At 42.8% G+C, this 13271-nt stretch overlaps 1 protein-coding gene across 1 annotated transcript in view; it reads right to left on the bottom strand.

Annotated features, from left to right (window-relative positions):
- The window catches only part of LOC104845755 (coiled-coil domain-containing protein 162-like), a 37266-nt gene that overhangs the window by 6855 nt on the left and 17140 nt on the right, over positions 1–13271 (bottom strand). The window contains exon 3 of the mRNA XM_064294761.1: positions 4548–4686. Within this exon, the coding sequence (XP_064150831.1) occupies positions 4548–4686 (139 nt within the window). The remainder of the gene's footprint in view (positions 1–4547; positions 4687–13271) is intronic.

Here is a 13271-nt window from a genome sequence, read left to right as displayed (position 1 = left end):
GAGGCTGGTATTGTTTTCTTTAGAGATCCCTTGATATATTCCTAAATCAGGCTGGCTGTGGGAAGTTACTATTGCAACTTCAGGATATTTCTTCAAGTTTCTCCTTTTTACCTTAATCAGCCTGAACGTCAACAATACATTCAGATTAGAGGCACCTTTCGTACATTTTGGAAACCCTGGTGGCAAAGTGGTTAAGAGCTACGGCTGCTAATCAAAAGGCCGGCAGTTCGAATCCACCAGGTATTCCTTGGAAACCCTATGGGGCAGTTCTACTCTATCCTATAGGGTCGCTGTGACTCGGAATCGGCTCTACAGCAACAGAGTACTTCATACATTTTATTCTGTTCTTTAGTGTCCCTGGGTCGCTATGAGCTGGAATCGACTCAACGGCACTGTGTATGTATATATATGTATGTAGTGCCCCTTGGATGGACTTTTTTTTTCTTGGCCTTCCTCCATCCCCAAATTACAAAGTAATTTAATCATTTAAGTCAAAGGTTGGCAAGCTTTTTCTTAAAGGGCCGGATAATAAATATTTTGGGCTTCGTGGACCATACAGCCTCTGTTACAACTATTCAACTCTGGTTGTAGGATGAAAGCAGCCAGAGATGATATGTAAATGATTGACATGGTTGTGTTCAAATAAAACTTCTTTTATGGACACTGAAATGTGAATTTCACACTAATTTTTCTATGTCACAAAAATACTATTCTTTTGTTGATTTTTTCCCCCCAACTATTAAAATACATAAAATTCACACAGAGCATGGTACACATGCCACACGTACAGAAACAGTCCCGGGCCAACAGAAGTAGTTTGCTGACCCCTGAGGTAAACAAACTAGATTGATTAGAATCATTGTATCACCCAAGCTTTTACCTTTAAGGCAAAAGGTTAATTCACCTGCCATTAAAGTAGAACACAATCCTCAGGTATTTCTCACATTGGCTAATAAATAACTCCTGCAGGTTGATAGACAAACAAGAGGTGGATGACTGGCCCTGGGAATGTGACTCCAGCCTTGTTAGAGGACAGCACCCATTTCCATCTGGCCCTTGCCTGAACTCTGTGGAGGGCAGGGCAACAAGGGCAGAATGAAATGTTCTATGCCTAGAAACATGTATGGATCCAGCAACTAGAGCTGATCTATGTCACAGAGAAGCAGGAGCCAGATATTAGGTGACTTTTGTTATTGTTAGTTGCCATCGTGTCGATTCTGACTCATGGTGGCCCCATACATGCAAAGTAGAACTGCTCCATAGGATTTTCAAGGCCGTAACCTTTCAGAAGCAGATTGCGAGGCCTGTCATCTGAGGTGCTTCTGGGTGGGTTCAAATCACCAACCTTTTGGTTAGTAGTTGAGCACTTCACGTTTGGGCCATTCAGGATAGGTGACTCTGTTGTTGTGTGCTGTCAAGTCGATTGTGACTCATATCAACCCTAGAGGACAGAGTAGAACTGTCCCATACGGTTTTCTAGGCTGACCTCAACATAAAGAAAATATCCTCACAACTGGACCCATAAGCAACATCATGATAAATGGAGAAAATATTGAAGTTGTCAAGAATTTCATTCTACTTGGATCCAAAATCAATGTCCGTGGAAGGAGCAGTCAAGAAATCAAATGATATATTGCATTGGGCAAATCTGCTGCAAAACACCTTTTTAGAGTGTTAAAAAGAAAAAATGTCGCTTTGAGAACTAAGGTGCATCTGACCCAAACCGTGGTAGTTTCAATTGCCTCATATGCATGCAAAAGCTCAACAATGAATTAGGAAGACCGAAGAAGAATTGATGCCTTTGAATTATGGTGTTGGAGAAGAACATTGAATATACCTTGGACTGCCAGAAGAATGAAAAATCAGTGTTGGAAGGACAGCCAGAATGCTCCTTAGAAGTGAGGATGGCACAAGACTTTGTCTCATGTACTTTGGACATGTTATCTGGAGGGACTAGACCCCGGAGAAGGATATTATGCTTGATAAAGTAGAGGGTCAATGAAAAAAGGAAGCCCCTCAATGAGATGGATTGACACAGTGGCTGCAATGATGGGCTCAAGCATAGCAACGGTTATGAGTATGGTACATGACTGGGTAGTGTTTTGTTTTGTTGTACATAGGGTTGCTATGAGCTGGAACTGATTTAAGGCACCTAACAACAACAACAATAATCTTTACAGGAACAGATCACCAGGTCTTTTCTCACTGATTCAAACCTCCAATCTTTCAGTTAGCATCCAAGCTCTTAACTATTATGTCACCAGGGCTCCTTTAGGCACCTCTGCAGGGCCTTTTATCTATTGTCCTTGAAGCGTCCTCCTCCCTCCCCTCCTTCTATCTATGGAAGCAAACTCTGGAGAAGTCTTCAGTTCATATAAGCAAAGAGTTCCCTGGGAAAAACAGTCACATTTGCTCAGTCATGGTGAGCTCTGGGAAGGGTGGGGGAACTTCCCCAAGCTTCCTGTCTCTTTTGATTATCTAAGGACTTTTCCTTGTTTGCAAGTTCAGGCCTAAGTAAAATGATCAAGACGGAGGACATTTATCTTTCAGCTTCTCTTTTCTCCTGCCCCTGCCATCTCTCTGTGTCCTCTCTTCTATCCACACTGCTGCCCGGCACTGTGGCTCTCAGGCTTTGCAGTCAGACACATCTCAGTTCTGTCCTGGTCTACTACTTACTAGAAGTGTGTTTTCAAACACAACCAAACCGCTGTGAAGAAACTAGGCACTGTTGTACAAATGGCCAGAGAAGGCGTGATGAGTGGAGGACTCACAGGGGTCTACCATCCTGGGTGGCTTTCTCCGGAGGAACCACATAGCTCCACTGTTGGGTCCTCTGAAAAATATAGTGATACTGCTGAATGAGTGCTGGGGCAAAGAAAGCCCTGGCAAAGCAATTCTGAGCAAAGCCCAGTGCTTCCGTGGGAGAAGAGTGGCATACTGAACCCAAAAAGGACTTCTGTTTTTTTATCCTATGTAAATTCCTTACAAATTCTGACCTTGGATTTTCAGAGCTCAGATGAATGGCCGTCCTGACAATCAGAGCCTTTACAGCCTACCTGTGTGACTAAGCTGTAGTTCAGAAAGCTGTTTCTCAATAAAAAGAAAGCAAATGAGCCTGACTTTTTGTCCTGCTGAATTTACATTCTAAATCCAGTTTCCTGATGTTCAGCATAAAGAAAACGCAGAGCAGAAACAAAGTGTGGTTACTGTGGTCTCACCTGACTCATGACGACCCCATGTTTGTCAGAGTAGAACTACGCTCCATAGGTTTGCAATGGCTTATTTTTCAGAAGTAGATCACCAGGGCTCTCTTCTGAGGTGCCTCTGGGTGAACTTGAACTTCTAACCTTTTGGTTAGCAGCTGCATGCCTTAACAATCTGCACCACCCAGGGACTCCCTAAAAACTAAACCCATTGCCCTTGACTTGATTCCAACTCAGCCTCCCTATAGGATAGGGTAGAACTGTCCCATAGGGTTTCTAAAGCCGAAATCTTCATGGAAGAAGACTGCCACATCTTTCTCCCACAGAGTGGCCGGTGAGTTCAAACTTCCAAACTTTGGGTTAGTAGCCGAGTGCTTTAACCACTGTGCAACCAGGGCTCCTCTAGGGGTTACCTACCCATTGCCATCGTGTCGATTCTGACTCATAGTGACCCTACAGGACAGAGTAGAACTGCTGCAGAAGGTTTCCAAGGAGCACCTTTTTTGGTTAGCAGCCTGAGCTCTTAACCACTGTGCCACCAGGGCGCCAGGGGCTCCCTAGTGAAGTACAAACTCCATGCTTCTGTCTTTCTGTGGACACCCACACTGATGGTGGGAAGCAGTTACAATCCATAGGGAAGAGCAGAGCTCCCAGAGGCCCCCCTAAATTGGCTAAATAGTCACCCTGGGAATTTATCAAAGGAAATTACCTAATTTTGACAATTTAAGAATAAGCAGAGGCCCTCTGACCTGACCCTTTTCCCCTCCCATACACAGCTTGCTCATACTGGAAACACTGTGAATGCTAATCCAGACTCATTTTCTCATCAGAGTCATAATTGATTAACCAAAAATAACATTCTTTTTGTATGCAGAGTGCTTAAGATGAGTCCTGTAGGCCAGAGGTACATTTATTTATTTATAAATTTAACTCAGTCAATTCCATTGGCTTCGGAAGGGCAGTGAAAAGTCTGTCCTTTTGGAAGGTAAAGAAAGGTTGAGAAAAATAAAACTCTTAGAAATAATAATCCCCAGAAGTATCAAAAAAATTACTTCCAAGAAGATAGCTTGAACATTGAAAGCAGCAACTGACATGCAAACTAACTGTTTTGTAATCACAGTTCATAAAGCCAAGAATAGTATTAACCAACAAGAAATCATTCCCCACGGACACCCTTTGCAGCAGGATGTGCTTGGTCACCAGTGTTCTGGATCTTGTTGTGCCCCCGACTATTTTAAGCACATTATCTCATCTTGCCAAGAGCGGCCTCCCTGGATGGTTGCTCAGCAAACACCTGCCCAGCAGAATTTACTGGGCAGGATTAGCTAACTCTCCTGGCCGTACCGGATGAGATGCCTCACTGCAGCGTCAAACTGCAGAAACATAACCTCCCTCCGGGGAAGGAGTGCCTGGGCCACCTGCTTGGGGTCTTGGGGGCTCTGGAGGCTGTCAATCATTTTCTGCAGCTCTTGAAGTTCAAACCCTAAAAAATAGACAACAGTTTAGTCAGTGTGAAATACAGGCCACTATAGCTAACCCAATGAACCATCATTTCACCCTCCAGAGCCAACTTTTCACCTGGATGGACATCTGTGTTTGTGGGTGTGCTAAATATACAAGCAAAGCCTTACGCTCTAGAACCCAAGGTCTGATTTACCTTTCCTTCCTTCTGTCCTCAGTCCCTCTGAAAGATAAAAACTTGCTTTGCTTTACAGCACAATAAGAAATTTACTAGGCTACAGGTATCTCTAAATAGAATGAGAAAGAGAAAGTGCACGTAAAGTATACGCTTCAGTACACCCACTGGGGGCTTGAAATTATTAGAGATTATAAACCAGCACTCATTTCTCATCGCTGCGCTATCCAAATTAGCCCTCCTGTCATTGCTTCATGGGTTAAAGACTGAAGACCATTCAAAGCAAGTAAAAATACACACACACACGTATATACATGTACGACTACTACACATACTTGTCTTTCTGGGAGATTCTAGTCATTTTAGGAGTGGGCATGGATGGCATAGTGGTTAAGAGCTTGGATGCTAACCAAAAGGTTGGCAGTTTGAATCTACCAGGCACTCCTTGGAAACCATATGGGGCAGCTCTACTCTGTCCTATAGGGTCGCTGTGAGTTAGAATCGACTCAATGGCAATGAGTTTGGTTTGGTTTGGTGGGAGATCCCTATTTGGCTTATTTCTAATGCAAAAGCAGGTTGGGTATTGTCATAGTCATCTAGTGCTGCTATAACAGAAATACTACAAGTGGATGGCTTTAATGAAGAGAAATGCATTTCTTCACAGTACAGTGGGCTAAAAGTCCAAATTTAGGGTGTCAGCTCTAGTGAAAGCCTTCTCTGTCGGCCTTCTCATCAATCTTTCCCCAGACTAGGAGTTTCTCTGTGCAGGGACCCCTCGTCCAAAGGATGCTCTCTGCTCCTGGCACTGCTTTCTTGGTGGTAAGTGGGCCCCCTCTCTGCTCGTTTCCCTTTCCTTTTATCTCTTGAGAGACAAAAAGTGGTGTAGGCCACACCCTAGGGAAACTCCCTTTACACTGGATCAGGGATGTGATCTGGGTGAGGATGTTACAATCCCACCCTAATCCTCTTCACAAAATTATAAAATTATAATAACAAAATGGAAGACAACCATATAATACTGGGAATCATGGCCTAACCAAATGGACACATATTTTTGGGGAACACTATCCAATCCATGACAGGTATAAATAGGTTTACACATGTTTTGAATGGAAATTTAAGTTAGGGGTTTTTTGGGGCACTGAGTGCTGAGTTGAGGAACCTGATCTGGATGGCTGTCCTGGCACCTTTGTTACTGGCATGGGTAAGGGCTGGTGAGGCACAGGGAGCACCGGTAGGGGTGGGTGAGCCTCCACGCACTCACAGGGCTACCAGAATGCTATCTGGTCTGAAACACACATCAGCTCCCTGTGAGGGTGGTGATGGTTTTCTACCCACAAAGGACATTCCTATTGAGGGAAGAGAAGGATTATGGAAACGATTACCATGCCTATATATGCAGCCCAGGGCAGGAGTGAGATGGGAGACCCATGGAAGTTTCCAGAGCTGCTCTATTTCAACACCTCATCCCCTAACCCTAGCACCTTTCACCTTGCTGGACTGATCCTGGGCCTCCTCAGCATGGAAAGCAGAGGAACTGTGGGAGTAGAGAAGCTGTCTGTGAGAACTTGATCAGGGAAGATTGGGGTGGAAAATGGTTGCTAACACTTGCAATATATCCTCTTGGCTTTAGGATAAGATAAGCAGTCTGGATCTCATATTCATTTGATGCTTTTCACACAACAAAAACCCTTTTTTTTTTCCTAACCTCAAAATAATTGGGTCTAATCACTGAACTTTTTATGACCCCTCTGAATCTGATGGCCAACCCTTTTCTTAGACTGAAAGGAAACTTCTACCAGAAGAGGAGTCACATTAGAGCAAATTGTACAAGAGCTTGTGTGAGGTAGATAAGAGGAAAAGGCAGTCAGTTAGCCTCATTTGTTTAATGCCTAGTGAGTCTGGTCTTTAAGCAACACAGCCTGCCAAGCGAAGAAGCAACCAGGAGAAAATATTTCTAATTCTCTGTAATGATCACGAAAAAAAGGAGAATATAAAATTGCACATACCCTATGATTAAAGCTCTATAAAATACATATGTATTTGCACAAGGGCTAGAATGCTGTAAAGACAAATGAAAGGGTCCATTTGCTAAAATGGTTGGATTATTTAAAAAAAAACCCTACTGCTGTCGCATCAATTCTGATTCCTAGTGACCCTATAGGACAGAGTAGAACTGCCCCATAGAGTTTCCAAGCAGTGCCTGGTGGATTCAAACCACTGACCCTTTGGTTAGCAGCCACAGCACTTAACCACTACGCCACCACGGTTTCCAGGGTTGGATTATAGGCGACTTTTTTCTTTTCATTATTTTTAAGATGGTTTACATCGTGCTGTTTGTGCAATAAATAAGAATTAGGAGAAAAGCATACGCTTTTTGCATGATCAAGTCGCTTCCCAGCAAAATAGCTATGTGCCGTTATGTGGCTGTTATGGAGTGAATTGTGTGTCCTCAAAAGATATGTTAAGTCCTAAACCCCACCCCTCCAACGCCCCTCCCCACCTTGTTTGGGAATAGGGTCTTTGAAAATGTTGTCAGTTAACATGAGGTCAGACTAGAGTAGGGTGAGTGCTGTCCAAGGTGGCTAGTGTCCTAGAAAAAGATAAGAGACACAGGCACAGAGGGAAGATGGCCATATTAAGACAAAGGCAAGAGATTAGAGTGATGGATCTACAAATGCCAAGAATTGCCAGGAACCACTAGAAGCTAGGAATAGGCAAGGATCTTCCCCTAGAGCCTTCAGAGACAGCATGACCCTTGATATCCTCCAGAGCTATGAGGCTCCTGTTGTTTTAAGCTACCTAGTTTGTGGTACTACCTGTTCTTATGTGCTGTCAAGTTGATTCTGACTCATAGTGACCCTGTATGACAGGGTAGAGCTGCCCCATAGGGTTTCCTAGGCTGTTATCTTTACAGGAGCAGATCACTAGATCTTTTCCCCAAGAGCTGCTGGTAGGTTTGAACCACAGGTTAGCAGCTGAGCTCTTAACCATTGTGCCACCAGGGTTCCTTGTAGTACCTAGGAAACTAAGACAGTGGCATTATCATTAAAATACAGATGCGTGGGTTGTGGGTACTGTTATTCCTTTGCTATTTACTGATTTTAAAACCCTTATTCTGGCTTTGTTTTCTTTGTGGGGTCATGCTGCTTGGCAGGAGGTGGGCAGGCCCAGAAAGGGAAGGCTCTGTCTGTGAGGATGGGGCAGATGGTTGCTGGCAGTGGTGACAGTGGGAGTGGACCCTGTGCCAGGAAATGTCAGAAAAGGGGCCTTTTCTTGATCTCTCCCTAGGAGGGTCCTGTTTGTGAAATCAGAGGTAGAGGAGTCACAGTGGCCCCGTCTCAGCGTGACAAACACTTTGAGAACCAGTATACTCCGTACCTAGTTTGTCTCAAGAGTTCTTGAAAAAATAATTTCAGCATATGGTATTTGGACTTTAATTGGCCTCCTGGTCCTTTACAAGGAAATCATACTGTAAACTCCCATGTTCTTATCACTCCCTCTGCTTCATATTGACGCAAAAGGAGTTGCTGAGTTTCAGGAAAAGGGAGAACCCGGCAGTGTCCTTAGAGCATGCTAAGAGTTGCTTCCTTAAGTGGGAGACCTAAAACCAAAATCCTGAATGTCCCTTGAAAAATTATTTTAAAGCATATAAATCCATATAACCCGTTTTATCTAATTCCAAATGGCTCAAACATGGCTTAAAGGAGTTGAGATAGACTCTTATTTAATCTTTTCAGCATAGCTCTCCTTGTCTCCTCTGGGAATCAGGCTGAGGGGCCTAACTCTTTAAAAATTATTATTTTAGAATTTTTCTTTCTTTTTTTTTGCTAGTTCAGTTTGCCCTTTATTTTCAGCCAAAGTAGAATGTGCAAAATGTTGTACATTCTCCTTGGGGCACAAATGTTTTCACTCCCAACATGACCAGGTACTGAGGAACAGCTTTTAATTCTCATGGAATCTAATTTTTCTAGATTCCATGGAGGGTGAAATGACCCACCCAAACTATTGACCTGAGATACTCTTTGAACCTTAAACCTTGAGAAAACTGGTTTCTTTTCTTTTATTCTGAAAAAATCTTTATTTTAAGAAAAAATTTAGTTAACACATAGCAAAACACATCCCAAAGGAAATCACAGTACAAAGAAAGGTTTAAGTCAAGGCCTCACCAATTCCTACACTATTAGTATTGCGTCTCAATTTTCAAAATTAACTTTTTAAAAGCTTAAAACTTAACCTAAAAGATTTTAAATGAAAATAAACTAGAATTGAACAAACATGAGAAATACTTCTCTTTGGATTATGGATCTAGCACCTCTGAGTTTTCCACGAAAGCATGTCTCCCAAATGTGTTTACTGTAATGTGGTGCGAAAGAGCCACATTTAACATACTTTAAATTACTTTAACTCAGACATGGCTCTGAAGTATAATACCAAAATGTTAATTGAGAGAAGCTGAAAATAGTTTCTTATAGTTTACTCAACATCTTTATCACATGCTAGAAGAAACATTGCATGAGAAAACACTGAGGAGGTAATTTTTTTTAATCCAGATTTTACAAACTCGTGGTGCAAAATGGGTCCCACAGCTTCCTGTATGTAATAACTGCTCTCCACTGCCTGCTGGCTGCCTGTGAAAATTCGATTGAAATAACTCAATTGTTTACATGAAACTAGTCGTATTCACCCATGCTGTTCTGCTGACCGCTATAGCCAGCTCTATAACAGCAGATCACCGACCGGCTCTTGAGGCCAAAAACTGGTTTCCTAATTACTAAAGAATGTTTGCCTTGGGTATTGTGCTTTTTTAAAGAATTAGCTATGTATAGTTTTGACAACAGAAACTCCAAAGGACAGACCACAAGCTGTGTTCTAGGGCCAATCAGTAATTATTTGAATTGTTCTTTAAGAAAATGTTGCAATCCCACAAGTCATTATGTAAATACTATTCTGGCCCTGTTTCCATGACGATGTATAATTACTAGTGATAAGTTGCAGTACAAGAATCTGTGAAAGAATTTTCTTCTTTGGAACATTTTTGACTCTCTATCCAGAAATAATGGAGCCCTGGTGGCACAGTGGTTAAGTGCTATGGCTGCAACTAAAAGATCGGCAGTTCAAATCCACCAGCCTCTCCTTGGAAGCCCTATGGGGCAGTTCTACTCTGTCCTGTAGGGTCACTACGAGTTGGAATCGGCTCAATGGCAGTGAGTTAGTCAGAAATATTGCTGCAATTTGTAAATTGTATATTAAATAAACTTCAATCAGTTTCTATTATTGGCTTAATATTACTTTGGTTTTAATAGTACACATCTCTAATTGTACACCTTGGCAAGCTGCAGCCCACTTATCTCAATGGTTCCCCATTTAATAAGAATATCCAGTTGCCATTGAGTTGATTCCAACTCACGGGACCCCAGGTGTGTCGGAGTAGAACTGTGCTCCACAGGGTTTCCAATGGCTGATTTTTTAGAAATAGATCATCAGGACTTTCTTCTGAGGTGCCTCTGGGTGGACTCAAGCTGCCAACCTTTTGATCAGCAGCTGAGCATGTTAACTGTTTGCACCAGCCAGGGACTCCTGGGTGCATGTAAGTAGCAAGATATGAATTTCCTTAATCCTGAAGTTTAAGTCCTCAACAATTTGGCCTTATTTCCCACTGTTCCTCAGTCCACATAATTCCTCCTTTGGGCCACACTGTCCAGTGTTCCCTGGAATGGCTATGTGTAGTCCTGCCTGCTGTCTTCACCAATGCTCTTTTCTTGTCTTGCCAGGACCATTCCTCCTACTCTTCCCCACCAATCTAAGCTCCCCCAGGTCACTTTTGCTGCATGTGGGCTGTGCCCTTGGAAGCACTGCTCCCTCCCAGCTGCTGTAGGATTTCCTCTGCAGTGACTTCATTTGGAAGCATAGCTCTGGCTCTATCCCTGCCTTTATTTCATCTCCCCATAACACCTGTCTTCCTACCTCAAGGTAGGGATGGCAGTTTTCCTGGCCCATTCCTCCTTTCTCCTGTCCCTCATCTGGAGCCCAGCCCCACAGCCTCCCAACAACCAGCAGCTCCCCTAAGAGCATCTTAGCTTATTTCCTGAGTAAACCCCATTTATAAGAGTCTTCAAATTAGTAAAAGAATCTAAAAGTCTTTTGAAACTTGCCTAATCTTTTGATGCTTGTATTGAAGACTTGCTAGCAGTTTTGAAAGCTCATTAAACCAAAATAAATAAGTTAAAACCAAACCTGTTGCTGTCAAGTTGATTCCAACTCATGGCAACCCCATGTATTATAGGGTAGAACGGCCACATAGGGCTTTCTTGGTTGTAATCTTTACAGAGGTGCTGCTGGGTGGGTTCAAACCACCAGCCTTTTGGTTAGTAGTCAAGTGCAAACCATTTGCATTACCCAGGGTCCTTGAAAGCTCATTTAAAAAAAATCATTGTCATTGAGTCAATTCTGACTCATAGCAACACTATAGGAAGAGTAGAACTGCCCTATATGGTTTCCAAGAAGTGGCTGGTGGATCAAACCACTGACCTTTTGGCTAGCAGCCATAGCTCTTAACCACTACAACACCAGGGCTTCCTATAGCAACCCTAAAGTGACCCTATTTAGTCTGCAGCATTTCTGTCCTTTCTGCTGAAGTGGCACTGCCCCTGCCCTGCCCTGCCCCCTTTTCAATCCTGTCTCTTCTCCACGTCCACAGACACAGGCATCAATTTTCCTCCCAGGTCACCATTCACACCCTTCCCTAATCTCATGGCTGAATGTCTATAGATTCCTTCAGTGCTCCTTAGAACAATGCAAATCTATCTGCAGCCAGCTCAGGGGTCCAGCCAGAGGAGTATATATTCAGATTATATCACTTTAGTTTTAAGACCACATGGTTTGAATAGGCATATTATTTCATTTCTTACCCTCTTCTCATTCTTTAAAATCCCTGGCTACTAAGTTGTAATATTTTGTGATTAATTAAATATTTATATGACTAGTGATATGATTTGGATGGAAGTCAAATTATTAAAATAACAAGAACAATTTCCCTGCTTCTGATAAACCCAGCTTGATAAATATTTCAGAGTCTTAAATTTACCTAGTATGTTTATCTTACAATCTAGTGCTGAACTAGAGTTACTAATTAACACTAAAGCCTCAATCATTCTTACTACAAGACCATCAGGACATTGTTACCTAACCCTCAGTTAGCTTCTTTACAGTGAGTGGGCACAGTAACTTGGCTCTGACCTTGCAGTGTCACGAAGGCCAGAAAGGCAATAAAAGAAAGCTATTATTTAATGGGGTTGTGCATGCTTCTGGAGTCCCTGGGTGGTACAAACAGTTAACATGCTTGGCTGCTAACAGGAAGTTTGGTGGTTTGAGTCCACCCAAAGGAATCTCAGAAGAAAGGCCTGGTGATCTGTTTTCTGAAAGGTCAGCCATTGAACACCCCATGGAGCACAGTTCTGCTCTGACAAACACGGGTTTGTCATAAGTCAGAATTGACTCAATGGCAACTGGTGTGTACATGCTTCTAGAATTTTTACATAGATTTTTATTCACAGGCTATCTCCATGAGATAGGTACTACCACTCCCATTTTACAGATAAGCAAACAGAGAACCAGAGAGTAATGTGCCCATTTCAAGTAACCATGTGGCAGAGGCAGGGAAAAAACCCAGGCCTCCCTCCACTAGCCTGAGCCCAGAAGAACTACATGTGCCCAGCTACTACCAACAACTGCTTTGAAAAGGATCACAACAGAGAGTCCTGGACAGAGTGAGAGAAAAATGTAGAACGAAATTCAAATTCATGAAAAAAGACCAAACTTACTGGTCTGGCAGAGACTGGAGGAAGCCCTGAGACTATGGCCTCCAGACACTCTGCTAACTCAGAACTGAAACAACTCCCAAAGCCCATTTTTCAGAAAAAGATTAGACAAGCCTATAAAACAAACAGAGCCCTGGTGGTACAATGGTTAAAGCTACAACTGCTAATCAAAAGGTCAACAGTTCAAATGCACCAGCCACACTCCTTGGAAATCCTATCAGGCAGTTCTACTCTGTCCTATAGGGTCACTCTGACTCAAAATCGACTCTATGGCAAGGGGTTTGGTTTTGCTTTACAAAACAAACAGTAACACATGCGAGGAACATACTTCTTAGTTTAATCAAATATACAAGACCAAGTGGGCGACTCCTGTCTAAAAGCAATATGAGTGGGCAAGAAGGAACAGGAAATGGACGAATGGACACAGGGAACCTGGGCTGGAAAGGGGGTGTGTGTTGTCACATTGTGGGGATTGCAACCAATGTCACAAAACAATATGTGTTTAAATTTTTGAATGCGAGACTAACTTGAGCTGTAAACTTTCACCTAAAGCACAATAAAACAACAAAAAACCAAACCCAGGCCTCCTGACTTCAGACTTGGAGCACTTTG

Source organism: Loxodonta africana, chromosome 1 (genome assembly GCF_030014295.1).
Source record: "Loxodonta africana isolate mLoxAfr1 chromosome 1, mLoxAfr1.hap2, whole genome shotgun sequence".
Taxonomy (NCBI): Eukaryota; Metazoa; Chordata; class Mammalia; order Proboscidea; family Elephantidae; genus Loxodonta; species Loxodonta africana.
Note: the sequence above shows the minus strand (reverse complement) of the source record. Positions and strands in the feature narration are given on the sequence as shown.